This window comes from Drosophila subpulchrella, chromosome 2R (assembly GCF_014743375.2).
Source record: "Drosophila subpulchrella strain 33 F10 #4 breed RU33 chromosome 2R, RU_Dsub_v1.1 Primary Assembly, whole genome shotgun sequence".
Taxonomy (NCBI): Eukaryota; Metazoa; Arthropoda; class Insecta; order Diptera; family Drosophilidae; genus Drosophila; species Drosophila subpulchrella.
In genome coordinates, this window is record NC_050611.1 from 8,094,228 (window position 1) to 8,121,504 (window position 27,277).

At 42.3% G+C, this 27,277-nt stretch overlaps 2 protein-coding genes across 8 annotated transcripts; both read right to left on the reverse strand.

The window, feature by feature from the left end:
• Positions 1-286: 286 nt before the first annotated feature.
• Positions 287-14,453, reverse strand: LOC119551249. Of its 7 annotated transcripts, XM_037860493.1 has the most exons (18): positions 13,194-13,672; positions 11,692-11,751; positions 11,067-11,227; positions 10,695-11,006; positions 9,391-9,564; positions 9,218-9,309; positions 8,861-9,008; positions 8,169-8,540; positions 6,539-6,721; positions 6,132-6,278; positions 5,884-6,037; positions 5,662-5,819; positions 4,735-4,855; positions 2,144-2,215; positions 1,076-1,615; positions 753-1,016; positions 596-693; positions 289-541 (listed from the first exon to the last, which is right to left on the reverse strand). In XM_037860493.1, exons 1-18 carry the CDS (start codon positions 13,252-13,254, stop codon positions 359-361), a joined length of 3,300 nt encoding a protein of 1,099 aa, XP_037716421.1. In that variant the 5' UTR covers positions 13,255-13,672; the 3' UTR covers positions 289-358. The 7 variants fall into 7 exon arrangements, 2 of the variants coding, with proteins under 2 accessions (XP_037716422.1, XP_037716421.1); XR_005219530.1 differs by lacking the exons at positions 289-541; positions 596-693; positions 753-1,016 and adding exons at positions 2,490-3,998; positions 14,338-14,453 and having other exon boundaries at positions 1,546-1,615; positions 13,194-13,378; XR_005219531.1 differs by lacking the exons at positions 289-541; positions 596-693; positions 753-1,016 and adding an exon at positions 2,490-3,998 and having other exon boundaries at positions 1,546-1,615; positions 6,566-6,721; positions 13,194-13,767.
• A 527-nt stretch (positions 14,454-14,980) lies between these two features.
• LOC119551128 (A disintegrin and metalloproteinase with thrombospondin motifs 16) lies at positions 14,981-26,552 on the reverse strand. The gene is made up of 10 exons (XM_037860312.1): positions 25,479-26,552; positions 22,042-22,120; positions 21,135-21,281; positions 20,768-21,015; positions 19,232-20,082; positions 19,051-19,179; positions 18,704-18,953; positions 17,506-18,301; positions 16,743-17,438; positions 14,981-15,182 (listed from the first exon to the last, which is right to left on the reverse strand). Exons 1-10 carry the CDS (start codon positions 25,641-25,643, stop codon positions 15,106-15,108), a joined length of 3,438 nt encoding a protein of 1,145 aa, XP_037716240.1. The 5' UTR covers positions 25,644-26,552; the 3' UTR covers positions 14,981-15,105.
• Between the last annotated feature and the right edge of the window lie 725 nt (positions 26,553-27,277).

Genomic DNA, 27,277 nt, shown 5'->3' on the forward strand with positions numbered 1-27,277 from the left:
TAAGAGTGATAGCGGTTTCATTACGGATAAGCGGGCATGCCGACAACGAATGGCTCCCAAGGTGCTAAGACACATGTAATCCGGATACGATCTAAATGGAATGTCATCTAAAAGCAGTTTGAATTTTTCCACATATCTAATTTCCAACGATTCTGCAGAATAATGGTGTCAATGATGCGTCATGCTTACGCATCAGTTTCCATGGGTTCTATCTGGAAAATCCATTCCACCAACTCATGTCAAAAAGTCTGCGCACGAAGTACCTCGACTGATAGCGAACTTCTATTTACTCGTACTTTATTGGACTATATAACGACTTAGAGTACTCTAAACTATACATATTGCTTGACGCGTTCTCTCAGCGGCTCTCCTCCTCCTCCTCCTGCAACCGAAGGATATCCGCTTTGTTGATGAAGTAATAGCTTGGCTGTCGTCCTTTCAAATCCTTAGCGGTCCGCTTGGCCCCGTTCTGAATCAAAATCCGGCTAACGGTCTCCAGCGCGTTGGTTCCCATGGCGTAGTGCAATACAGTGCGGTCCAGCTGGGTAATAGATAAGCTCAAAAATAATTTCTTGATATCAGCAAGAAAACTCACATTATCTGGGATTTTCAGAGCCTCAGGACAGATCTTCACCAGGCGCTGAACCACTTCCTCGGACTCTTTCAGTACCGCTATGTGCAGGGCGGTTCGACCTGGAGTTTGTTTAGATAAAATCAAGGATCTCATTTTATGGAACTCAGTACTCCCTTACCATAATAATTCTTGGTCTTAACCAACCACTTGGCATTGGCAACATCGGTCAGCTCCATTACACGCTCCATGTTATTTTCCCTGATCATCTGATGGAGTTCTTCACGAGTCTCCTCCAAAGCCCGAAGATTGGTCAGGAACTCGCCAAGAGCTTCATTCTGTCGTGACTGTACCACATCTATAATGGACTGACCGTTTTCGTCTTCAATGTCTAAGATGTGATCATAGCCTTGAAGAGCAAGTTGTTCGAAGGGTTCCACGTTGCCTGGTTTGGAAAGAGAATTGTACATAGCCTATAAGAAGAACACTCTATGGTAAACCCACCGATAACTGCCTGAGCCAGGACATATCGATCGATCTCAGCCGCATTGTTGGGCTGATTCGCCTGCAAAGAGACATCGCGAGCAGTTCGGTACAGCTCATCCCGGTAGGTGATGTCAATGCCCGACTCCTCGATAAGGGTGTAGAGGGCTCCCCGCCGATGGGAGCGGGCACAGGCGAAGTGCAGCATACTTTGGCCATGCTCGTCCCGCTCCTCCATGTGCTGCACCGCCAGAGCTCCTTCCGCATCCTCCTCTTCGGCCAAGGATCGGGAGTCCAGCTCAATGAGATCTGCATTGGTGGGACCAGGACCATTTCGAGTGCTGGCCAACCTTGGATTTGAGCTGGCATTCGATTTGGCCAAGGCCAGGGTGGAGGTGGAACTGGTGCTGGCCTTGCTGCTTCCCGAGTGGACCTGCACCTCGGTCATGGGCTTGCGATCACCCATGAAGTGCTGGAGGTAGTTGGTCAAATAGGCCACGGGATCTTTGGGTCTCTTGTTGGCTATTTCAGTGAGGGCCTTGATCAAAGGATCGGCGAGGGCTAAGGGCGAGAAAATGGAAGAGATATCTGTTATTATACATGTATAATCTTTAAATCCATTTTCAAGAAATTTTCTTTTGCCATATTTTAGTTTGAGTTAAAAATATCTATAAATAAGTACTGTTTTTAGAACATTTTTTTGGTATTTTCTGGTTTATCATATATCTGTAATTATAGTTGCATAATTTTTAAAACCATTTTCAAGGAATTTTCATTTGCCCTATATATTAGTTTAAGTATGTTCTTTTTAAGTTAAGGATTTTTTTCGTATTTTCAAAAATATCTTTATATCTATTGTTATAATTGCATAATCTTCAAAACCATTTTCGAGGAATTTTATTTTGCCATGTTATAGTTTAAGTGAAAAAGTTCTTTAAATGGGTACTGTTCTTAGATAAGGTTTTTTTCGTATTTTCTGAGCTTTACTTAGTAAATAATATCGGCTGGCTAATCTAAAATGAGTTTCCTAACAGAATGTAGTTAAATTTGTATCGCGTAACCAAACCCCAAGAATTTCAGAGTACTTACAATTAGCTAGATATTTGCCCTGCTCGGTCTTGAAGATGGGATTGGCCTGAAAGCTCACTGGCTGCGCCTGACCTGTGAGGAAAACAAGCTGGATTAGTCACTCCAAAAGCCCCAGGATATCTTCAGTCACATTCAGTGGATCGAGTCCCAGTAATCTATGTACACAAAGCGAGAGGGGGGGAACACTTTTCGGGCGGGAAGGGGTTAAACAAACGAAGATGAGGATGCCGATGGTGGAACTCAAGAGACCTTGCAAATCATATTGAAATCGTGACAAGATCACAGTCTTTGGGGAAGACACGGTTACGGATACGACTATGTAGGTGTAACTCAAGGCGGAACTTACGATTGCGGATTAAGTTTAAGAGCAGCGTAAGCGGAGGAGAATTGAGATGAGGGCACGAGGTAGGTGTCAATCATATAAAGTACTATATAAGCATTTGAGGTTTTGGGTGCTGAGGTATTCTTTTCATTCGTATATACATTGAGCTGGCATTTGGTTCTTTCCTCTAGTTACGATCCACGATGCTGTTCTTCTTGCGTTTGAAGATCTTCACCAGCATGGTGGCAATGTGTTTGGAGTTTGTTAGCGACATGTCCTTTTCGAGTGACAGGATATTGGTGACTGCAGTGCAATAATCCTGGAAAAGCACGAATTCCACCACACCCATGCTTTGCATATTTACAAGGCGCACGGTGAGTTTTGACAGGCGATTGGTCACCATACTCAGGCCTCTTACGGAACACAAGTGCCGCAGGTTGTCCATCTCTTTCATCAGATTGGTCAACTTTACGATGGTGGTCATCTTGAGACCTGTGCCCAGGTAACTGGGCCTGGACTGCAGGTATCCCAGGAGGTAACTCTCCTTGAAGTGCAGTTGTGATTCCAGGTAGGAGATGGCTCTTCCCACTCGCGTATAGGCAGCTCCCATATCGGCAGGCTCTTTGCTGTTGCTGGTGGAGATAATTCTCAAGTGCTCCTGACAATTTAGCCACACTGCCAAATTATTGGCTGAATTAACAAAAACACCCCTGCCATATGGCCAGAGGGCTCCATTGAAAGCCGTGGACTCGGCAGCCTGAACCAGATCCTTGGTATCCAGGAGGGGAATCATCAGACCCAGACTGCTCAGCATCATGGTCACCTCCGAATCGGTTTCCAGCAGTTCGGTCATGGTATAATAGTTTCCCGAATCCGTTTCGCCAATAGCGTCTGCAAAGTGCGTGGTGAATATTTTGCTCATCATCAGGCGCTCCGCTTGCTCTAGTTGGCCAATAGTGAGGTTCAAGGGTAACTCCAACTGATCCAGATTTCTGGAGACCTCAACCAAGCAACGGGTAACCAGAAGGGATTCATCGTCAAAGACAAAAGCCGCCGTATTAAGCCTTTCGCCATTATCCATTGGAAAGTAAGCCAGTCGCGGTTGCGGCTTGAAATCAGCATCTATACTCAGGCAATGCATATCCTTTAGCAACGGCACCAGAAACTCTTGGAACACCACGAACACATCGAAATCTGGGGCTATAATGCCGCAGTTGATATCCTCCTCCAAATGGCGGGCCTTCGAAGTCTTCCGCATGGCCGGCCACAGAACATCAAAAAGATTGTGATCGAGTCTGGTTTGCCGTCGCTTGATTTTCTCATAGACCCCACGCTTCAGAAATCGACTAAGATAACTAGTGACCGAAAGCTGCAGCGATGAAGCACTCAGGGGCTTTCGATGCGATAGGGCCGATGCCGTAGTACCGCTCAACAGTTTTCCCGATTCCGCAATGACGCTAAAGCAGCGCTCCAAGGTCCTCGAGATCTCGCCATCCTGCAGCTCCCGCCGGGCACTGTGCAGATCGTCGGGAACTGCTCGTGGATTTCCGGAGCAGCAAAGATTATAATTTTTTCGTTTTTTTGACGTTTATCAATCAACACACACCAAAGCGTAGACAAAGACACAGATACAGATACGAACACCGAGATCATGATGGATATGGATGAAAGGATTGCAGGGTAAGTGACCGGGATAGAAAAGCCGCAGGTGCCAAGGGAAGGATTGTGCATTTCCCTCTTACATACCGAAAATTTCATCAATATTGCCAATGATTTCGTTGAAAAATTCATTGCGATTTCCCTCCATTTTAGAGGGCCAACACGTATACGCAGTGTGTTCACTGGGCGACTGAAAATCGATGACTGACTTGGCCAAGCTAGCGCCGAGTTGGGTTAGCCCCTAGTTCATAGTTCTCTAACCCAACTCCGAACACGCCCCCCAATGGCCCACACACACACATTTAGCCGGATGTTTGACTTGGCTAACAAATGTATTTAATTATTTCGGTTTAGTGTTCGTGTGTGGGCAGCGAAAGCGAGTGTGAAAACAAAAACGCCACTAAAGCCACAGACAAAGCAAAGCGGCATGGTATAGCAATCCGCTATTCGGAAAATGGGTGAATTGGGTGGATCGGGTGGTTTGGGTGGTGGCTTCAATGTGGGCTCAATGTGGGTGGTGGGGGTGGTGGTGTTGGTGGTGCCTGGTGAACGGTCAAGTTGGAGCACTGGAACACCTGCCGGTGGCTCACGGCCCCCATGGTTTCCTTACCCTGGTCGTTGAGCAACTGGTTCTCCAGCTCCTCCGCCCCGAATATATTGAGCAGCTCGGTGTAGTTGAGTATGTTTTTCGCCTTGTCCTTGTCCAGGTAAAACTCGGCCGAGTGGCCCAGCTGCGTGTGTTTGGTTATTGAATTTTAAATCAAACTCTGTTCATTATTTATTTCGGACTAATCACAAATTTATGGCATATTGATTCCCACTGCAGCAGGCATTTGAAAGTCAAGAGGGGGTGCAGCGAAACGCATGAGCCTTGGCCCACTTTTTACTTCGGTTTTGTGGTGGGTAATTTAAAAACAATTTTCATTTGACATTTAAAATGCCATTGTCCGACTACAGCTGCCTTTATTCACAATCAACTCGAAACTTACTACCATAATAGCTCGCATTTGGTTTTTTTTCTAACTATGGTGCTATGGGTTCAATTTGGGGAAATTGATACACTCAAAAAAGGAACGATTAAGCCAACACATTTCCTAATATGTAGATTGTAGTACCTTTCAGTATTTTATTGCTAGGCATTTAAGGGAAGTATTTCAAAATCAAGTGTTTCTGAATAAGCTTGACTGTACAAATTTGATTAAAGTCATAAAATTATTTCCCTTTATTATAGGAACATTCAGAAAACACTACGAACTTTAAGTAGATCATTTTAAACCACACCAAAAAGTTGATAATACAAAAAGTTTCCTAAAGTCGGACCAAATTTACTATAAAAGACATTACCAAATCTACAGATTCATAAAAACCGAATGATCTTTCATCAAATGTTAAGGGATATTTAATAATGTTTCAGTGATATTTTAGGGAAATTGCAGGGATACTTCAGCGAATTTTCTTTGAACTATCGGATATTTTCTGAGCACCCCAGCAATATTTTTTCAGTGACAGCTGACATTTTTTTCCTTGGCTCACTCACCTTGTCCAGTACATTCGGATTGGCGCCCAACTGCAAGAGCATGTTGTAGAAGTGACCGTTGTCCTTAATTGTGGCTGCGTAATGAAGCGCCGTTCGCCCGTCATTATCCGTAATGGTCATGGTCTCCGGAAAACGCGACGCCAGGTAGCGAACGATATCTGACTCGCAAGTACGGGGAGGAGCAATCATATAAGCCATGTTCGCCGGAGTGGTAAGACTTACCCGTGTGGCCGAAGAGGACGGCCACGTGCAGCGGCGTGGAGCCGTTGGGCGATATGTCGTTCTTGGCAATGGCAAACTTCCGGCGATCCAGAGCCTGCTGCAGTGCCAGCAAACCTCCGTCACGTGCCGCATCGTGCACGCGATGTATTTTCTCCTGCCGATGGAAAATGGGAAGTGGAAAATATGATGCATGCCGTAATTAGTCCCGCAGAAAGTGGCTCTTCCTTCCTGGAGTTCGCCTAGCTTACCATATAGCTGGGCACGTTGTTGAGAAAGGCCTGTATTTCCGGTTCCTGCGACTTAAGGCCCACCAGGCTGCCGCCCTCGCCATTCAGCACTATCTCGGCCAGCTGCTCCAAGTCACCGGCATCCACTATCCGCTTAATGCGTTCCCCCTACGGAAAACAGTAAAGCAACATCTCCAATGAGATGATGATGCTGATGGTGACAGCGAAGACAACGTGGGTGCATTATCGAAAGCGCTAAGGGTGAAGGATCAGAGATGATTCTGGGTATATAAAGAACTCGATGGTTTGCTTTATGAGTGACTCAGGTGCAAACCCAAAAACAAGCCAGGTGAGCCAGCAACCGAGGGCGATTCAGCAATTGAGCGATAGATATAGATAGACAGATAGAAACGGATAGCATTGTATACTTCATCAACTGCAGTTTGAGACTGAACTGTATAATCCTCGGGGGCACCTTGCACAAAGCCCTCAATGGCCATCGCTGATGTTAGGGACTCGTTGCCGTCCTCCTCCTGTGGCTCTGATCCACCTCCTCCTGGTGGCTGATCCTCCTGCGGATCTCCTCCATTGCTGCCTGAAGCTATTACATCCTGTTTAAATTTATTTCACCACTTAAGAATTTATGTTTACTTTGTTGGACTGTGTTCGGGTACATGGCTACAAAGTGCAAAGTTACACAGATACATTAAACATGTTTACATTTATATTTTACAAAGGACTAAGTGCAGCTACAACGGGTGACAATGCCAGTTCTGAACCCTTTGTATACTATATAATTACAAATTTAAACCATAACCATTTACCATTTTTATTAATAGGTCTGTCAAGCATTTAAGCACTCAAGCTAAATTAACTTGTTTGAAAGTCCACATGGTGTATACGCAGTATCACGCATACGCCCCGTTTCCCCAGTTTTTATTGAAATGCAGCTGGAAATAGTTATTATAACTGCCATAAGCAACGCCCACCACTATCTTTAACAAATCGCCTGGGGAACTGCAGGCATTCGGGGCGAACTCTATATATGGTATATTTTCCATATATCAAATATCAAATATCTAATGCCTGCAACTGTTTTGACGTTTGCATGTTCAGTTACCATTCGGACCCACCAACAACTGGATGCCTCTGACAGTTGAGCACCGACTCCGCACCCGACTCAACCTCAGTCTCCGTCCGACTTTCCGTCTCCCAGTCGAAATGTCAGGCGGGTGAAAGTGAAAGCGACCGACTTGGCCTGCACATATGCATATGTATCTCCAGGTCGGAGTGAGTGCATTATTATAAAGCCTATCTGTGGGTAAACAGCTGCTGATTTCAGCCAATCGATAAGCACAAATTGGGGGCAGACACTGGCATTGATTCGATCTAAGGCAATATAACACACAGAAGTGAAACTGAAAGGGAAACAACGGATGCGGAATACGGAAACGGAAATGGAAATGGAAACAAACACACGGATTGTTGGGCAGGTCTCGGGTGTGCGATAGAAAAACGATAAACAAAAGACACAAGTTGCAGGTTTTGCATTCCATTTTTAATTGGTTACTGGTTACTGGTTACTGGTTACTATATAATGGCTACGGCTAGATAATATATTGTTATTCAAACTGTATTTCGAAAGAGGAGAACATAACACTTGCTTTACAAAATATATATATGTTTGTATAGAGATATATAAAGAATTTCACTATGGGTTCGGTTATTTCATTATCTAAGCGGGCTTATGTTGTAGGTTGATTGCTAAAGTTTCGCATTTTGCTGCTGATTGGGTTGCGGCTGAAGTTGTTGCTGTTGCTGTGGCTCTTGCAGTGGTAAAACAAATTAGTATGAATGGAATTTGAGTGTCTGCTGCAGCTGATTGGATTACTTTTACTTTTTTAATTTTTTTTTTTGGTTTTTTGATTTTTTGATTGCGTTTCATTTTACAGGCTCACATTGAAGAGGCGGGTAAATGGGTTGAGCGAACGGCACACACAATAAACGTGAATAAACTACAAAAACGTTCGAGGACACTTAGAGCACGCCCATCTGTACCTCATCGTCGTCATCGTTTTCGTTCTCTGACTCGGCCTCCTTCTTTTCGGCGGACATGGCGGCCACTTCCGGTTCCGCTTCATCCTTTACGGGGGCCTCCGGCTCATCTGCTACTTCCTCTGCATCTGCATCTGCATCCTTCTCCTCCGGTTCTCCTTCAGTCTTTTTGTTTCCTTCAAGCTCACTCTCAGCCGCTGATTCTTCAGGTAGCTCCGCCACCTCCACCTCCTCGCGTTCATCTGGCTGCTCCTCCTCCGGAGCCTCATCATGATCTCCTCCATTCGCCATGACCGCCGCATCTCCTCCGCCTCCTCCTCCATCTTCGTCCTGCCCAACTCCGCCTCCATCTGCGCTTACAGCTCTTGCAATATTCTGTAAAAGTAAACAATTGTCGACTGATTTGCTTTCCAAGTGATTCAACAGTTTCTGTCTACGGTCCTTCGATCTCAGCCTATATTTACAGCGGAAAGGGGATTGTTGGGCTCTAAACAAAAAGCGCAGAGTGCCGTCGAGAGAAAGGTGAAAGCGAAAAGCGAGAGCCGACAATGGCTTACTTTCACAGAGTCTCCCAAAAGCTCAGTAATTAAATTACGAACACTGAAAGCCATTTTCAAAACGTGCAAGCGAACTGCTAACCATCAAAAGCCAAAAAAAAATGGGAAAAAATAAAGAAAAAAGGCGGGATGACTTACCTCAGCCTCGCTATCTTCGCCATCGCCATCGCCATTGATCGTGTTGAATGTGGCCGGCGTTTCCGGTCGGCGCTGCAATGGCGAGACGACTTCCGCTTCCGGCTCCACATCCGCCTTGGACAGATCGTCATCCTCATTGGCACTCGTACTGCGATTTCAAAATGCAAAAGAATCTCTCTCAAAGCCATGCCCCATAAAAAAACACACCAAAAACACAAATGAAAAAGGCAGCGCAGCATTTAGCCAGCAAGGAGCAGCCAAACTTAAGCTTAATTTTAGGGGGTCTAAGACCCATTAACCAGCCAGCCAGCCAGCCACCTAGTCACCTGATCACAGGTGACCCAACCAACCACTCACCCATCGTTGGTGTCCAGCTCCGAGGTGTTCTCAAGGCTGTCGTCCAGCGATTTGCGACCATTCACGGACGGAGGGACCTTGATGTCCAGTTTCTGAGGGGGAAAAGGTAGAAGGGGGAGCAGGAGTTGGGTTTGGGTTGGGGAATCCCGGTGTTATAGACTAAACCCACTCACCTTGGAGCCGGCATCCCCGCCCGCCCCGGCGTCCACCACTCCACTGTCATCGCTCAAGGCCTCCCAATCGGTGGCGCTGTCGGGGGAGACGCGGGGCGCATCCGGCACATAAACCAGGAAGGCGCGCTCGATTTCGTGCGGCTTGTGGCGATAGTACGAGGGAGTTTTCATTTTCTGAAATTGCCCATGAATCATTTTAATTGCCGAACGAACGCCAAACGAAAGCCACCATCTGAACCCACTCTATGCACATCGGTTTATAGTAAAAACTGCTTGTGTCAAAAGGTAATTACTGTACAGTTACAGGCTTATCATCTTGAGAATATCTCTAACAACTCACTTTCCTTAGGCAGTTCCTCATTGATGGGTCGTAATATTACTTGTACAACAAAACAAAAAAACATAACTACGGCCCCTCGAAACACATCAAGTTATACTAAAAAGTTATGTCGTTAAACAATGAATTATCTAAAGGTCTGGGCTTTTTAAATCAATAACCTTGGGCTCTATAAATATAATGACCTTCTCATATCTCCTTAATAAATATACACAATTATTTTTGTGTTCTAAAAAATTTATGTCCTTACATAAATTAATTAGCTAAGGGTCTGGGCTTTCCAAATCAATAACCTTGGGTACTATAAATATAATGACCTTATTATGGGGATATCCGTTCTAACATCTTTTTAATAGAAAAAAAAGTTCTGCCCTTAAATAAATTAATAAGCAAAAGGTCTGGGCTTTTCAAATCAATAACCTTGGTTTTAAACTAATCAAAATGGCCTTATTATGCAGATTAAAAAAATTTCGTTGATACTTTTCAATAAATTTAAAGGACATATTATGTGTTTACCCCGTTTTCACATTTACCTAATATACAAAATTATTTTAGTTATAAAAAATATATCATTGAAAGACTAACGACTCGTACATTACTCTTCTTTACGATTCTTATTCTTATATTATTACCAGTCGAAATAACCTTAACCTTATTTTTCAATAAATATAATGGACATATAAAGGGTTTATCACCTTTTTATATCCCCTTAATTAATAAACAAAATTACCTAGGACTAAAAACAAATATCATGGATATACAAAAGACTTATATATAACCATTCATGACCATTCTTCTATTGTAACCCATAAAAATTCCTTTCAGAAGTAATATTCGGTACAAATCCCTATAAAAACACCCATGTCCCTACTACTTGTAGAAGGTTACGGCTAGTAAAGCCCCCTGAACTAAACTAATAGATCTAGAAGATAACCCCCGATTCGAAGGAACCCTACCACCCACTCACATAATCGACGGCCTCCTCGTCGCAGCCCGCTTGGGTCAGCAGGGTGTAGCACCTCATGTTGTTCTTGGCACTGGCGGCCCAGTGGAGCGGCGTCTTCCCGGTGATGTCCATCTCGTGGGCGCCCTCGGGCCAAATGCCCACCAGATACTCCAGGATCTTGGTGTGACCCAGTCCGGCGGCCTTGTGAATGATATTAAGGCCATTGCCGTCCTTGCAAGTGACCAAGGCACTGGGAACCGGTGGCTCCAACTGGGCCTGAACGGTCTCCAGACTGTTGTCGATGACCGCCTGATGTAGATCCTTGATGGCATTCTGTGCGGGAAACAAAAATTGTATACCACCAGGCTGATGATGGGACTGATGTATCCTCACCATGACATGGGGCACGGCGGCCAGGAAGCGCTTAACACGCCCATTGTTGCTGGCCTGCTGACTGAGGCGGTTGCCCTGGCCCGCCCACAAAATACGCGTCAGCTTGCCAATGTCCTTCTCGTGAATCCAGATCCGAATGGTGGATAGCTTCACCGAGAAATCTATTAGCCGAGTAATGGGAATTGAAAACGTGGAAATTAATTTTCCCGCCCCTACGACCCGATTGCGATTTCCAATTCATTTTCGCCCTCGTTCGTGCTAGCATGCAATTTGCCGAAAAGCCGAAAAAAGCCAAGGAGCCAAAAAGCCGAAACTGAAACTGAAACTGCAACTGAAAACTAAATTAAAACGAAAATAAAATGCAATGAATGTTCAAGTTTGTGACTCCCCAGCTCGCTTAAAGTGGCATTAGTGGAAACTTGAGACAATTTCCGCCCTGCAAAAAAAACTTTGGCAACTTGAAATGCCTCAAGGTCGGCGCCCAACTTTTTCGCAGTGAAAAAGGGGTAACGCCTCCCTCTCCCCACTAAGTTTTGGCATCAAAACAAATTAAATCGCTGAACCAGCAACTGAATGATTTAGTGAAGCATTTGGAAATCAAACACCTGGTTTTTTGAATACGCACCTTCGTTGTCGCGACGCTTGCGTCCATTTTGTCCACCCGCCTGTCCATTCATCGGCATGACTGCAATGGGAGTAAACATCCTGGCTCAGAATCGAATGATTGGCTTACCAAAATGTATAATAAAATGTATGTGACAAGTTCAAGAAATTACAGTGCCTACTTCTCTTTCGATTTCCCTGTACTTACTACCTTTATATTTTACTATTTTTGCGTCTGGCCAGCTTGAGTCGCATTGGCCAACTAACTCTTGGCCGGGCCAAAAGGTGTTGAATTCGGGTCTCTGTGTTGTGGTCAAAAGGGTCGCAAGGAGGAATAATTGCGTCCTGTTCGCGCACTTCCAACTTCAGACATGAATAAATAACCCTTGGATGTATTTGTGTGCCAGGTTGAGTTATATAAGGTGAATAAGTCAACACTTTCATTAGAGTTCCACCAAAACAAATATGTGCAAATAGAATTTCCATTTGGCTGATTCAAGCTTGATTAGCATTCCTTTGGGGGAGATATTTCAAAGGGATATATTTCCACTACTTCTTTGAAAAATAACTCCTACACGAGTTTTTGGCTAAGGTCTCAAAGTTTTCTTTCTTATCTGTAACTAGATTTCAACAATTTCCAAAGTGTTCTTTAAAGTTTTTCTTACATGTCTTCTATAAGCATTCCTTTGAAACCCCAATTCAAAAGTATTTTCAAAAGATATTTATTTAATTTTTGGCTTACGTCGCAAGGTTTTCTTTCTTATCGTTAACTAGATTTCAACAATTTCCAAAGCGAACGTTAAAGTTCTTCTTACATGTGAAATAGCAGAGGTCTTCTATAAGCATTTCTTTGAAAACCTTTCAGAATATTCTTCCTCTATACAACAAATGTTTGGCTAAGGTCGCATGATTTTTTTTCTTATCCCTAACTAGACTTAAACTATTTCCATAGCGAACCTTAAAGTTCCTCTTACATGTGAAAATGCCGAGGTCTTCTTTAAGCATTCCTTATAAACCCAATTCAAAGCAATTTCCATAGCATACTTTCAGGATATTCTTCTTCTAGCACGGGAAATTGTTAGCCAGAAAATTTCCATTTGTTTCCTGGCCTATACACCCGCATAGCTGATGTGTCAAGGTCTTCTACTCCATCTATTTTTGGGCCGAATACCTTGAGGAATTTTTCGACTACCTTTGGAGCGGTGACATGTAAATTAGTTGGCCGCAGTGAATCATTAAATTTCCATTCCACACACACACACACACGATTGAGTGGCAATAAAAACTGCTCGAAAGTGCCACGGAAATGGCGCATTAGTGTTTGCCACTTAATGTGGCAATCAACTGGGAATGTAACTTGTTGAGCTGACACCCTTAACGGCACGCAATATGCAAATTTTGGCCACGGAAAAACAGAAAGGAACTTCTCAGCACCTTTCCTTGGCGTGTTGTCACCACAATTTCCCTCAATTAGGATGAATGAATGTGAATATGAGTATGTTTGTATTCACTGCATACACTCACCTTTGGGCGGCGATGAATGGTAGTAGAGTCCCTGGAATCTCCTGCGTCTCTTGGGAGGCATTGTTGTATTCTGCTATCCGGTTTTTGAGAACTTTTCTTCAACTTTAGACTAGTGAATCACTAGAGTCCGCGGCTCTGCACATCGCCCCAATGGTGATTCATGGGTTATATCCGTTCACTTGGCACTGCGAAATGAGCGATTTGAAAATCCGAAAATCCTAGCGCTTGATGAACCGTTGTCCTGACAAGTTCAACGACGTCTGAATGGACAATTGCACCTGCTCAGCTGGACAACTGGTGAGGTCCTTGCGTGTATGCATATTCAATGGGAAGTGCGGGAAAAGCTGGTCAAAATGGGGCTTGGCTTTGGGGGCGTACTGAGAGTCACAACCTGTGTGCCTCACATGTGAGTTTTATGTTTTATTTATTTATTTTACAATTTGCCAGGACTCTTGGTGCACACGGTTTGTTTTCTTGTTTTTTGCACTATGCCAGGGCATTAGCAGGACTGTAGTGTCCAAAAAAGGAACACGTTGAAAACAAACCAATTAGCGGCGAATCGATTTTTCGAATTCGAATGGCCATATTATCGGAATGGGATACCACACACAAAATGGTATATGAAGGCGGTACAGGTCAAAGCGTCCTGCTTAAAGGTCCTTGATAGAAAGACAGCACGTGCTCATCCTCAAAACCAATTGATGAGTAATTCCACTACAATCTATATGGTACGCACTTGCGTGTGGTCAACATTTTAAGACCAACTTGACACAGTTTCCCAAGGGAGCTGCGTGAGTAGCCTCCAAGGTTTTTCGTCACTCCTGCCCACTCCCCACAAAAAAACAGGTGACCTAAATATTAATTTGTCCCAAAAGGGCCATGAAAATGTCTAAGCCAATTAGTCTGAGGTTAAAACTAATTGCCTGGTTATGTCTGTCTTCAATTAGAACGTTTTGATTACACCAGTTTATAAACGATGTATGCATTATTAATGGGTCCTTAATTTGCTTGCATAAAGTGCATTGCATATGAGGTGCATTGAACTTGGCTGGTAGTCCCCTGAAGGATATATCTTGACCCTGTCTGATGGACAAAAGTCCAGTTCGATCGACACAAATCACAAATAAAGGCGTTTCCAACACACTTCACTTTTTCGAATTCCGACTTCCGATTTTTCCGACGCTTTCCGCGTTTTCCTTCTCTTTTTCGGGGCTTTGTTTTTTCGTTTCGGTTCGATTTGCACGGCGCGCGCTTTCCTTGCAGACTGTGGCATATTCAGCGTTTCGTAGGTGTTTTATCTAATTTTTCCCTTCACGCACACCACCGGAGGTCGTGTTTGTGTGGGAATGTTTGGCTGATTGCTGTTACCCTTTTTGGTATTGAGTATTGGTAATTGCTGCCATCGTTTGCATGCGAACGCCAAAAAAAGCCCCTTACCAATATCATCGAAGGAAAATCGCTGGTGGGGTATTGGTGATTGGCTGAAGTGTAGGCGATATTGAAAAGTGAAGGCGGGTCCCCGCAAACAAATTTTCGATTTCAATTTCACTATCATTATCTGTCAATATTTTTTGCATTGCGATTTAATAACCCCTTAGAATGGGAAGTGGAATCCATTAAATTCCAAGACGAAGCCCTTGAAAAAGTATTATACTATATTTACTTTAATATTATTGTTTGTTATTGTTAAGGCAGTTTCTGCTCTGCAATTAAATATCATATTGTACACAAAATGATATCCTTTAAATTCTAAAATATTTGTTCCAACCCGTTAGAAAAATATAATATTTAGCTTATTATCGTTTATTATTTATATATTTATATTTCATAGGCAGTTTTCTGGCCAGCCTTGAACTTAAGCTAGCTTAGAACTTAATCGACTAAGGGGAATTGTGGCCAGGAAGCTATTGGGCTATCGGCTTTTGCTACTCAGTTCGTCTGCGGAGACGTGAATGGGTTGTGTGAATTCGATGTTTTCGGCGGAGACATCTAAGGAATATACAGAAATAAGTAAAATTTATAAACAATAGACATTAAACATTACTTCGGTATGCCGAAGTTCTTATATTCAAAATCCTAAAATCTTATCATACCTATGTTACAGAAACCGTACACTCAAAAAAAAAATCACCATAAATATTAGAAATTCGCCCGTGATTTTAAAACGCCATTGAATTAAGAAATATTTTCTTGAATTAAGAAATATTTTCTTGATTATAGAAAAAGTTTCTAAAATTTACGGAATTTCGCCATATTTTTTTTTCTTTGTAAAGAAGAAGAGGAAGAATAAAAATTTTTCTTTAACTAATGGCGAATTTTTCTTGATTTTTTTTCTTGAAATAATGGTAAATTCTTACTTAAATTTAGTAAAGAAATACCCATATTTTAAGGAAAAAGTGACTTTTTTTTATACATTTTGATGGTGGTCTAGCTGGTAAAGACGTCCGGTCAATAAATAATCGTACAAAAGTACTGGTTCGAGCCCACGCCACGGCAAGTGTACCCTTTGTTTATTTATTTTTCTTTTTCTTTTTTAATTTATTTAATTTTTATTCTTATTAGTTTCACTTTTCTATTTACCAAATTGTTTAAACGGTTGTTAAAAGAGTTTAGATTAGAATAAACGTTATTGGTATGCGTAAAGCTGGACCAAAAGCACCATAGCCCTCTTAAGTCATTGTATGACAAGAAGCACGCGTGGCCGAATGGGTAAGACGTCTGGCTATGGTGTGAGCAGTTGCGGGTTCGAGTTCATGCCGGGGTTGTCTGAGGTAAGGATTTTTCCATTTGTTATTTATATGTTTATAAAAAGTATTTATATAAAATAAATCTTACATAAATACAGGTAAATATAAAAATTTATATACTATATTACCATGTAATAATTGCCTTTAAGATTAGAAACGGTTTTATCCATTTAAAAGCCAAAATTGGTATACAAAACCAACCAAATTCCTCAAATGTAGAAAAAGGTAATCTTACAAAATAAATATTTTTTTCTTATTTTAAGAAAATTTTCCTTAATTTTAAGGTTATTTACCATACATTTAAGAAAAATTTGTCATTATTTCCAGAAATGGCAAACCATAAATTCAATAAAATTATTTACTTAAAATAAAGGCGAGTCGCCGTTGGCTCAAAATCATAGGCGATTTTCTTGATTTAAGGGCGAATTTCTTGATTTAAGGGCGATTTTTTTTTTGGGTGTATAAAGCGTATATACAATGTGGCAGATTTGTATATTAATATACAGATAGTTTGTATAACAGATATATATTATATTCGCCCGATTTTTATATTATACAATTTGAAATTCTGAGGTCTATTTTTTGATCGTTTACATGGCAGCTTTATGACATAGTCGTCTAATTAAATAACGATTAATTTCGAAATTCTTAAATTGTTAAAAAATGTTACACTCCAGAGTTGAAGAGAATGTGATAAAATACAACAAAGCTATATGAGTTGCCTAGTGATGCTGATCAAAGTTATTAATATACTTTATAGGTTCGGAAATTAAATCAAGTTGTTATATTTCTACACACTCACCTAAAAGTGTTTCATTAAGGTTCACAGTGCTGTTTATCTCCGTTAAATTGAATATATCATTGAAGGGCAAACTCCTTCTCCGCCGTGTCCTCATTTGACCCAAGCTGATGTGGATCTTCTCCAGCGGCAGATCATCATCGCCGAATTCCAGGCACTTGCCATTTACGCAATACCTCTTGCCCACCGGCGAACAGCGAGTGCCCGGCGGAAAGTGTCCATTGCGTCCGTTTACCAGGTAGTACCTGTACTTGATAAACTCATCCTGGCAGCCCACGCGGCAGCTGCGGTCCGGTTCATCGATGCTGGCCGAGATCTGGGCTCCATGGCCGGATAGACCGCGCACCTTTTGGCGGTATCGGGCGCAGGTCTGCTCCGCAAACTCCGCAGCCGTCTGGAGGCGTTCGCAGGGCTGAATGCGGTACGAACAGAGCTGGATGGTCTCCAATCCGGTCAGCCGAGAGGTGACCGCCTGGACGCCCTTCGAGTCCGTCATGCAGTTGGAGTGGCAACCAGGATGCACCACCCACTCCGATTCCGAGGATGAGCTGCGATCGAGGGCGATCAGTGAGGCGGAGGCAGGTGGCGGAGGTCGCGAGATCTCAGGAGCATAGGGTTTGTGGTACGTCCTCCGCTTATAAGGCGATGGTGGGGCATTGATATGATTGCCTTGGCCATAGGCAGGGCGTTTGGCCACCTCTGTAGGGAGAAGTTTAAATTTAGCTATAATCATTCTTTTCATTATATGACATAACGAATTCTTTACCATTCTCATAGTGATTCTTAGGCGATTTTCCCTCCTGCCTCTCCGCATATCGCTGGCTGGTGGTCTGCTGCCTGCTCTCCTGATCCGAGGAGTCCCTGGTCGGTCGCACTGATCTCGCCTGGCAGAAGCTATTGTCCATCTTGAAGAAATTGGATGTGGAGTTGTCGCAAGAGAAGCGCTCACATCGCCCGGAAATGCAGTAGGTAATGTCCTCCGGGCTGTGTTGCTTCGATTGGCAGGTGGTGCCATCCGGAAAAGTCCAACGCCGCGACTTGGTGCCATTGGTCTTGGTGCGGCAGAAGATCTTACAGGAGGCGTCCAGCGTGCTACTCAGCTGCTGACCCTCGCCTGTGAGATCCGGATCCGACTTCCTTGCCTGCATGCACACCTGGCTGGCGAAGTCGCCGATCGTCTGCACCGGCACCTTGTGGCACTGGGGCGAATTGCAGGTCACAAAGCGCCGATCCCGGCCAATACAGCGAGAAGGAAAGTTCAAGCAGCTCCTGTTGAAGGTTCGCAGTCCGGTGCTGCCCTCCAGGAGGCGTCGCGACTGACCGTACAGACAGCCGGACTCACAGGCACTCGGCTCGCTCCATTCGCCCCAATTCGAGGGCGATCCTGGCAGCTCATTACCCAGGAGATTGTAGTCGTTCGACTGTGGGGCTATCCTGTTCGGCTCGTGCCTAATGATCTTCTCGTGGGTGGCCTCGGGAACGTGTTCGGGTGGCCAGGACTTAAGAGCTGAGTAGCTGCCCTGCCTGGAGGAACGAGCCTCACAGGAGCCACCGCGGCACCACTAAAGAAAATAAAAAAAGAACATATTAAAATTTTTAGTGAGACAGAGAGAGAAAACAAAAACATTGATAGTTATTAAATATTTTTAATCATTTAAAATGAGATTCCGTCACTCAGAAACTCTCTCAATATTAAGAGTAAAGATCGATTCAATCTCAAAAACTTAAAATAGAGATGAAGAGTTATCGATTTGCAATCTTTCTTTCGTCCCGACAACAAAAATGTAGACTACTTTCATCTCTGTTTCAAGATAGCTTCATCACAAACATAAATTTCTCGAAAAACATACTTAAGAGTACTTTCTTTATATCAAGAACAGTTTTTCTCAAATAAGTAGGAAGACAATTTCTCAAAACGAGAACGTTTAATATTAACCAATTTTGGTTTTTAAAGAGAATATTACCATGTTGGCACCGCATTCGGTGCCCTCCAAAGCAGGATGCGAGGTCCATGGCAGTCCATCCTGCCGACAGTGGAGATCCCGACAGATTTCCATCTTGCTCTGGGTGCTGGCCTGCATGAAGTTCTTGCCGAAGCGCAACATGCACTGCTGGTTGGCATTGAAACGCTCACCAGGAAGACGCCCACCAGCAGTATGATCCCAGGGACCCACAAAATGATCACGATCGAAGAGGCACTCTGCCTGGGGATCCCTAAAAAAGTAATAAAATATTAATTAAATAAAAAAAATAATATTAATCCCTATGTTTCAAAGAAATTAGTTAAACTCTAGGATTAATTTCAACTTACATTAAGAAATCTTCTAGATAAGTGCGTGAGCACTTGGACCAGGTGACCTTACCACTGCCCAACTTTGGAGACATGATGTGCATGGTGGGATCACAGCTAATCTCCTTGGCATCGTGCCTCATGCCCAAGCTGAAAGAAAAAGCTATCTAATGATATCCCTTTATTTTAAGGAACCACCTACTTGTGTCCAATTTCGTGGGCCACCACAAAGACGCTCTCGAAGTGCTTGGCCTCATTGATCGTGCAGGAGTATATAGAAGTGCACATTCCCTTCACCGTGGCCATGCCCACCACCTGGCTATTGGCCTTGCCCTTTTCATAGGTCACCAGATCGAGACCCGTCAGAACCAAGGCATGGTCGTAGTGCAGGGGATCGGCATCTGAGAAGGGGTTCAGTTTCTCCTGCCATTTACAAAAGCTGTTAAGGTAATTTTCCACATCCCTAGAGCGAGCCAGTCCTGGTGGATCCCAGGATTTCCAGATTTCAAGACGCTTCAGCACAAAGTTTATGCGACGACCCAGGGTGGGATGATGGTAAAGCAACTGAACGCCATTGATCATGGCCAGCAGAAAGCTGACCACCTTGCTCTCCGTGTTCGTGGGAAAATTGCGCTGCATATGGGCATAGAGATCGCTGTCCACAAAGATGGCCGTCTCTATAAAGAGTTCCTCCGGAATGTCCGACCAGCGGTTGCGCGGTGGATCCCCAATGTAGCGACGCCTTCTTTGATTATGATGATGAAGTGGATGTGGATGAGGATGATGGTGGTGTCGTGGCTGGAAGCGCAATCTCAACGGAGACTGGGCCTGAGTCTGGGCCCGCAATCGCCGCCTTGGTTCGTTGAACTCCTCCGCATCGGGCTCGAACTGCAGCTGGCTGTCTAACGGTGGAGCCGTTCGCCTTGACGAGGCCCCACTGTAGCCGCCGCTCTTGTCCACCCTCGCTTGGTAGAGCACATGCGTCCCGGTGCCGAAGCGCGAGGGGAGCGGATGGATCACCAGGTCACTGCCATTCTGCTGGAACACGCCGCGCTGCGGGATTGAGGCGTAAAAAATTAATAACCGGCGGGGATAAGTAAACACTCGATCTCGGAAAAGAAAATACTATCCACATTCAGTGAAATGTGCTACTAAATTGAACAATTAAGTTTAGATTAAATATCTGGTTTGACTCATTGGGGAAAAAATTGGAGAACAATTATGCTTTAATAATATTATATATGAGGTGCAATTTGGTTGGGAAAATGGATTTAGAAAATCGGAAAAAAATATATAAAATTGATTTAAAATTATTATTTAAAGACAATTATTATAATAATAAGTATTAAAATTGATTAAAAATTTTTATTTAAAACCTATTATTCAAATAATTAATCAGACTAGGACAATGTATTTATTATAAATATTAATATTTTTGAAAAATCAATCCCTTTATTTCCCTTTTCAAATTATGAACAGAAAAAAAATATTTTTAATATTTAGCTGTACTGACTAAATATTAAAAATATTTTTTTTTTACACTGTAGTACACTGTAGGCTTACTTATAGCAATTAAGCTACAGGTAGGGATGACAGCCATAGTTGCTGTGCCTTTCGGTTTGTAGAAATAGTTAAAAACAATTTGAACTATAACTCTAATTTTTTTACATTTTTTTTCTTTTTTTTTTGAAATATTATATAGAAATCAAATGAAATAAGCTTTTCTGCGTTATCTTACCACATTGCCTGGCTCGCAGAGATCGAGAGCAGCCGCCGGACTCCGGTAGAAGCATCGCTCCAGGCGCTTGAGAAGCTGCGGGGAGTGTTCCACGAACTGGGTTCCATTTTCGGTGCGGCGGATGAAGATGAAGGCGTCGTCGATTAGCTGCGGCGACTGTTGCAGCTGCAACCGGGCCTCCACTGCGTCCCCAGCCTGCCCTGACTCCCCTGACTCCGCCCCCTTCTCCGCCGGCGGTACATCGTCATCTGCCGAATGCATTTGAATTAATTAAACTGTTCGCATAATGACCGCAACTGGAGCAGCACGAAATGCTCTCTGGATTTCGATTTGGATGCGGTATGGGGACTTGGGCTATTTCATTCACCTTCTACTGGAAGGCTGCGGCGCTGACGTCGCTTTTGGGATTTCTCCTCCCGATCCTCCTTCGCCGCCGTCTGTGCTCCATCCGGCTCTTGGGGATTCCCCTCCTGCCGCTCCTGTTGTGCCAAGTGCACGAGCTTGAATTCGGGCGCTGCCAGGTAAACAAACAACATAAGTGCCTGTCATGGATCAATGCCAACAACTGCGCAGATTTCCACGCCCCCTAAAAGCCCCCACCGCCTTAACCCACCCCCTCAGCCCCGCCTTTCAGTTAACAGTTCAAGTTTAGCATTCCTTGATTGCTGTTGTTGATGTTTGGGCCCCAGCCTAATGACATGTTAAAGTTGGTAATGGGTCAGGGCCAAAAGAATTCATCCACTCAGAAAAATGAATAGCCCAAATTATAAGGAGTTCTTGTAAAATAATACTAATAAAACGGCGGTAACAGAGTGATCCTTTACTAATATAAGTGTTTTTGAAACAAATACAAAATTCCAAGATTTTTATCATTATTATACTGTTCCTTTTTGAAAGATATGGTATTTATTAAAACTAATCACTTGAAATGAATGTTTTCGTAATATTTGAGTATGTTATTAGGTAATATTAAAAAACGAATTTTATTTTAAGATGGAATAACATCTTTTTACTTATAATCAAGTGCGTCTAAGAGTAACAGCCATATTTATGATCGTAGAGAACAGATTTCTGCAACTGATAGGAAAATTTCCTTTTAATACGAAACTAATATGTAAATTATTAGTTTAGATTATAAGTAAGAGCTTTGATATCTTATGTTTTCAACTGAATGATAGGCATCGAGCGTATAAGTCGGTCACAAAACAGCATTTCTCCACTCTGGGTCAAAGTTAAGAATCTTTTCGAGTCAGTGCCTGGGGGCCAACACTTACCCTCTTCCGGAGATCGTGAGCCAAAGATCAGGGCCCTCTCGTGCTCCCTCAGATGCCCCAATAGAGTGTTCTCGTCCAGCTGCAGTGGAAAAAAGAAAGGAGAAAGAGAAATAGCAATGAATGATGTTTAATATGCAAAGCGGAAAGTGTAACATGGCCAGCAAAGCGTTAAACAGACCAAAACAGACGCGAGCACCCACGGAGAAGGGTTTTCTCAGGTTCCCCCAAAAAAAAATACTTTCTCCCAGACAATGGAAAATTTGTACCTCGAAAGAAAACCCCAATTAGCCAAACCGAACAGCTGTGCTGGGGTCACCAGATCATCAGGTGGAAAGGTTAGTGCTGCAGTAAAAATGTATACGCTATATACGCTACATATCTTGTCCGATTTTGTGGTGCGTGCGCCTGTTTGCCCGGTTATTTAATTTAATTTGTTGTAACAGTTTCCATTCGGGTTTATTTGGCTTTTGTGGAAAAGCGCGTTGCAGCCGGCGAAGCGTGAAGAGCGTTTCGGCTCTTCGGATCGAAACTCCGCCTCCAGCCGCGAGGAGAAGGTGTTACAAATTGCCGTTGTGGCGAATGTTTATTATCAACATTGTAATGCTGCGCAAAGGGGGCGTGGCTGATCGTTAACCGCCCAGGGATATCAGATAAAGGTGTGCAGAATATTGTTGGAGACATTTTTTAGGCAAGTCCGATGATGCTTTTTCCATTATTCATGCTCCCAGGGAAATGATTTTTATAAAAATATAACTTTTGCTTGAAGTTAGTAATATTTAAAATAGATCGTTTATAATAAATTCTTAAAAATAATAATAGCTTATTTATAAATTAATACTCAAACCGAAAGAAAATTCAAACTTTTCGGTAGTTCGCTTAAAATACATTGATTAACATACTATAAGAATTCAATCATATATATTTGATATAAGCACAATTTTAAGATAATATCTGTAACTCTAAAAAAATCGAATAATATATTGAATTGTGTCTCATTATTCAGGGCAATTATAAAGAAAGTTCTTAAGATAAATATCTAAAAGTATTTAAGAGTCAGAAAAGTAAATGTATGTATTCACAATCAATTATAAGTCTTAACTATATCCTTGATCTTGAAGGTGAAGGCACATACATAAGTTCTTATGCGACTTTTACTCAGGAGGACCCAACTATCATGGAAAAAGTAAGATGGCTTGTGGAAATTTTTGATTGTGTACCTGTGTTATTTAAAAAGAATTTATTTCAAAGCTAAACTATGTAAATCAAACAATCTTGAAGAAATTTTCTTAGATATTTTCGTAATAATGCATTATACCATAAAATTAAAAATTCTGAAGAATATAAGTTCCAATCAATTTATTAAAAAGCACATTTCAATAATAAACCTTTAGAATTTTCAATTAGTTGATGTTGAGTTATAGGAATTCCCCTTTCAAAAGCATTTCCCTCTTTCGATCTCCGGTCTTACCTAACTTTCCGAAAATCTTTCTGCTGAACTTTACCATAGCCAAACAATGATCAATGAAATGGACATTAATTGGCTGCAAGGGCAACAGCATAAAAGAGCAAATCAACATGAAAGAGTCGGCGATTGCCGGAAAAGCCCCAAACAAACAGCAACAATAACCGATGACAAAACCGAGAGAGCGGAGGGAAAAGCGGAAAATGCAGGTACATATGCTCACTGTAATCGCTCGCCAAGCTGATTATGTGATGAAATTTTGCGTGACCCGTGGGCACAATGAGCAAAAAAAACAGAGGAGGCAGAAAAATAAGGGTAAAATGGCGAAAACTAGAAACCAACACGTGGAAATTATATCACAGAAAATTGTCTTCAGGCCAATTTAAGAGAGCAAAGGAGTGCGAATGTAAAAATACAAATAAAATGGGGGGAAAATCACGTAATCAGCAGCGTAACCAAGCCAGTGATTCTAAAGTCTTGCCTGAGAGGGTCAATAACTTGGCTAAAATCAACAGGAGGGAACCGCCTGTCTTTCGAATTTTTTAAAGTCTGGGAAAAATCGAGAATTTCGAGGCAGCTGCAATAGCCAGCTGCTTGCAAGATTGTTTGCAATTCCCTGTAATCGTGTGATGAATTCCTAAAACCCTCAAAGAGACGATGCGACGCAAGGCAAAGCTCAAATTAAAGGCATTGAGAATCTGGGAAAAGTAGGGGAAATGAGGAAAAGGGGAACATTACACGAGTCATGTGTGTAATTCGAATAGTTGTCGCCTTGTTCGCAACAGCTAATGTTTATTGGGTTAAAGCTCTCGAATTACCAAAACATTTTTCAACACCGATTTCTGCAGAGGTCATTCAACGCCCCGCCTTTGTGGCCGAACTTCTCAACCTCCCCATTTTCCCCCTGGAACTCCCCGTCAAGCTTTTCTGCTTAGCTTTTCAAACTCTACTTGAGTCAGACAATATGTTTTTTGTGTTTTTCGCGTACATGTTCTGTCTATATGGCGATTTTTTATGCTCTTTATTGGTCACTTGACGCATACATAGATGGATGATCCACCTGTTTTTTTTAAATGGGTTAATCGTATGACATTCAAGCACGCTTACACTTGAAAAATACGATTGTTTATTTATAACAAGGGGTAATTAATTATGTTACTTGAGTGCAATAAGGGATTTAGAAAATGGAAATTGATAGAGCTTTTATTATAAATTGATGATCCCCCAGATTTTGTGATTAACATTGATTAATCGTATGACATTCAAGACCGTTTATACTTAAAAAATATCATTGTTTAATTTTGAATGTATCTATAATAAGGGGAAGTTAATTACGTTAATTGTGTACAATATAGGATTTAGAAAATGGAAATTGATAGAGATATTATTATAAATGGATAATCCCCATGTTTCTGAAAATGGGTTAATCGTACGACATTCAAGACCGTTTATACTTGAAAAATATCATTGTTTAATTTTTAATGTATCTATGGAACATAGGATTTAGAAAAAAGAACTTGATAGAGCTTATAAGTGCTTCTATGCTTTTATACAAAGAGGTATGTTTTCTTTTTAAGCATGGGACATAACATTTTTAACATTTTTACTTTACATCATTAGTTTGACTTATTACTAGCTATCATTACAAGGTTGTTGGTTACTTCTTTATTTCAAATTCTTTATTTTCTCTGCGTGATTAGACAGATATATGACTATCACATATCATTTCACAATGAGGCCATTAACAAGTTTTGATTGATATCCTGACTCACCAAAAGCTCACCATATGGTATGTAAGCCTTGTACAAAGATGTTGTCTTGTTATGAATAATAATCAAGGTAATAGAAATATTGTAATAAAATGGTTTTAAAAACGTTTTAAGTAATAAAGAATTGCTGTTGTCTATATGTTCTTTATATGGCTTATCATTAATCGCGCGACAATGCGTAACCATTTATTAATATCGGGTCTTACCTCAATGCCATTATAGTGCAGGCTCCTCTTGCGACGCAGCTCAATGCTGACGGATTTTGGACTCTCGGTGGCGGAGGGGGTGGCATCGATTAGCAGCCACAAGGTGGTCAAAACAATTAAAGCCAAACGACGCTGCCGATTAGATCCAATTGCTGAGACAGTCATAACGATGCGTTGATGATGACGGCTTCTTTTTGTCGTTTTCTGGGACTTTTCTGCTGGCTATTGTAATGCTTCGAGTACACTAATCGCTCTTTGTTGCTGCAACCACCACGCGACGATTGTTGCATAAATTGCAAATATATTATTCCTCAGGCTGCCGACCGATTTCGGTACTTTGCGTCATAATTTTTATGGCTCGAAGTTACATTTTCCAGCTGCGAAAATCGAGGGTGGAAAACTCAGAGCCCGATTTCTCGAGAGAGAGAGACAGGGGGAAAAGTGAAGGCACGATCGTGTGTGCGGCTCCAACTTTTACGGCGGTTAATTTAACTGTTTATGCACTAATTAATTGCCCAGGCATTGCATTACGAGTCATTTGTTGTGGGCCACTTTTCGCACTCTATCTTATTTGGTTTTCTATTTTTAAATTTTTTTCTGTACTTCAGTTTGTTGCCTAAGTTCTTCCTTATTGATCGGCACTCGAGATAAGGCGAAATGGTGCTTGAAATATAATTTATTGGCCGACACTGGCTGCCATTCTCGATTGCCAATATATAATGCTAGTCTTTTGTTTTCACATTTAAACGCACTTATTTTTATTTAAACGCCAGCGCACAATTAAGCAGCTAGCAACAAACACACACGGCTCCCATATAGATCATCGTCTCTGGAGCATAACGATCTTCTGGTGCTTTTATGTCCATAGCCGAAATGTATTTTATATTTTAACATGCAAATCGCTAAATCACACCGAAATCTGACCGTTTTTGGGGTATTTAAAACGATTTAGTGGAGGTCGATGCGCGTTGGATCGATCGAAGGACTTTTTGCTGAGGGGCTGGAGGCGAAAGAGACGGCTGCAGAGTGGCGGAAAGAGACGGCGAGAGCGAGGCAACCACTCGCGACGGCGGCACATTTGCGAATGAAATGTGAAAATCACGGAAAACTTGAACACCCGATCGTCGGTTGGCGCTCCATTCTCGGTCGGCTTTTCGACTGGAGTTCGCGAGCACAAACAAACTCATAAATATATGCTAATGAGCCAGAGCGCCGGAAGAAGAGAAGAAGAATGCCCCAGCCGTTAAGACAGAGCAAAGGGCCAAAAAACACGAAATATAAAAAAAACAGAAGCAAAAATCTGAGGCGATTGTTTTGTGGTCAAGTGCTTGAAAATGATGGAGCAGACGAAAACTTGACACTGATCATCAGCAAAAAAAAAGGCTGGGGAGAAGCAAGAATTATGCTGCATTTCCGCTGTGGAGTTTCGATGTTCTGCGGCCTGTGGCAGCAGGAAATCTTAAATCAGCGAATGCAAATCAGGGAGGCACAAAAACAAACCGAACACAGCCAATTGAAGTGATCAACTTTTAATTGATGCAATCAATGCCTGATGCAACGGTCAAAGTGACGAGTGGCAGTCAACGTGATATATTAATTAAAATGGGGAAAACATTAGGATTCCTAATGTTAATGAAAAAAATACTGTTCACATATTGTATGATTCCTTTTGTATATAACTTGGCAGTTAACGATATAAACTCAAATCAGCTATACAAATTTTATAACTCCACTGCCTCACGAATTTCAAATTCAAATTTGAATTTGATGGGCAGCACTGCTTTAACTTTATATCGATA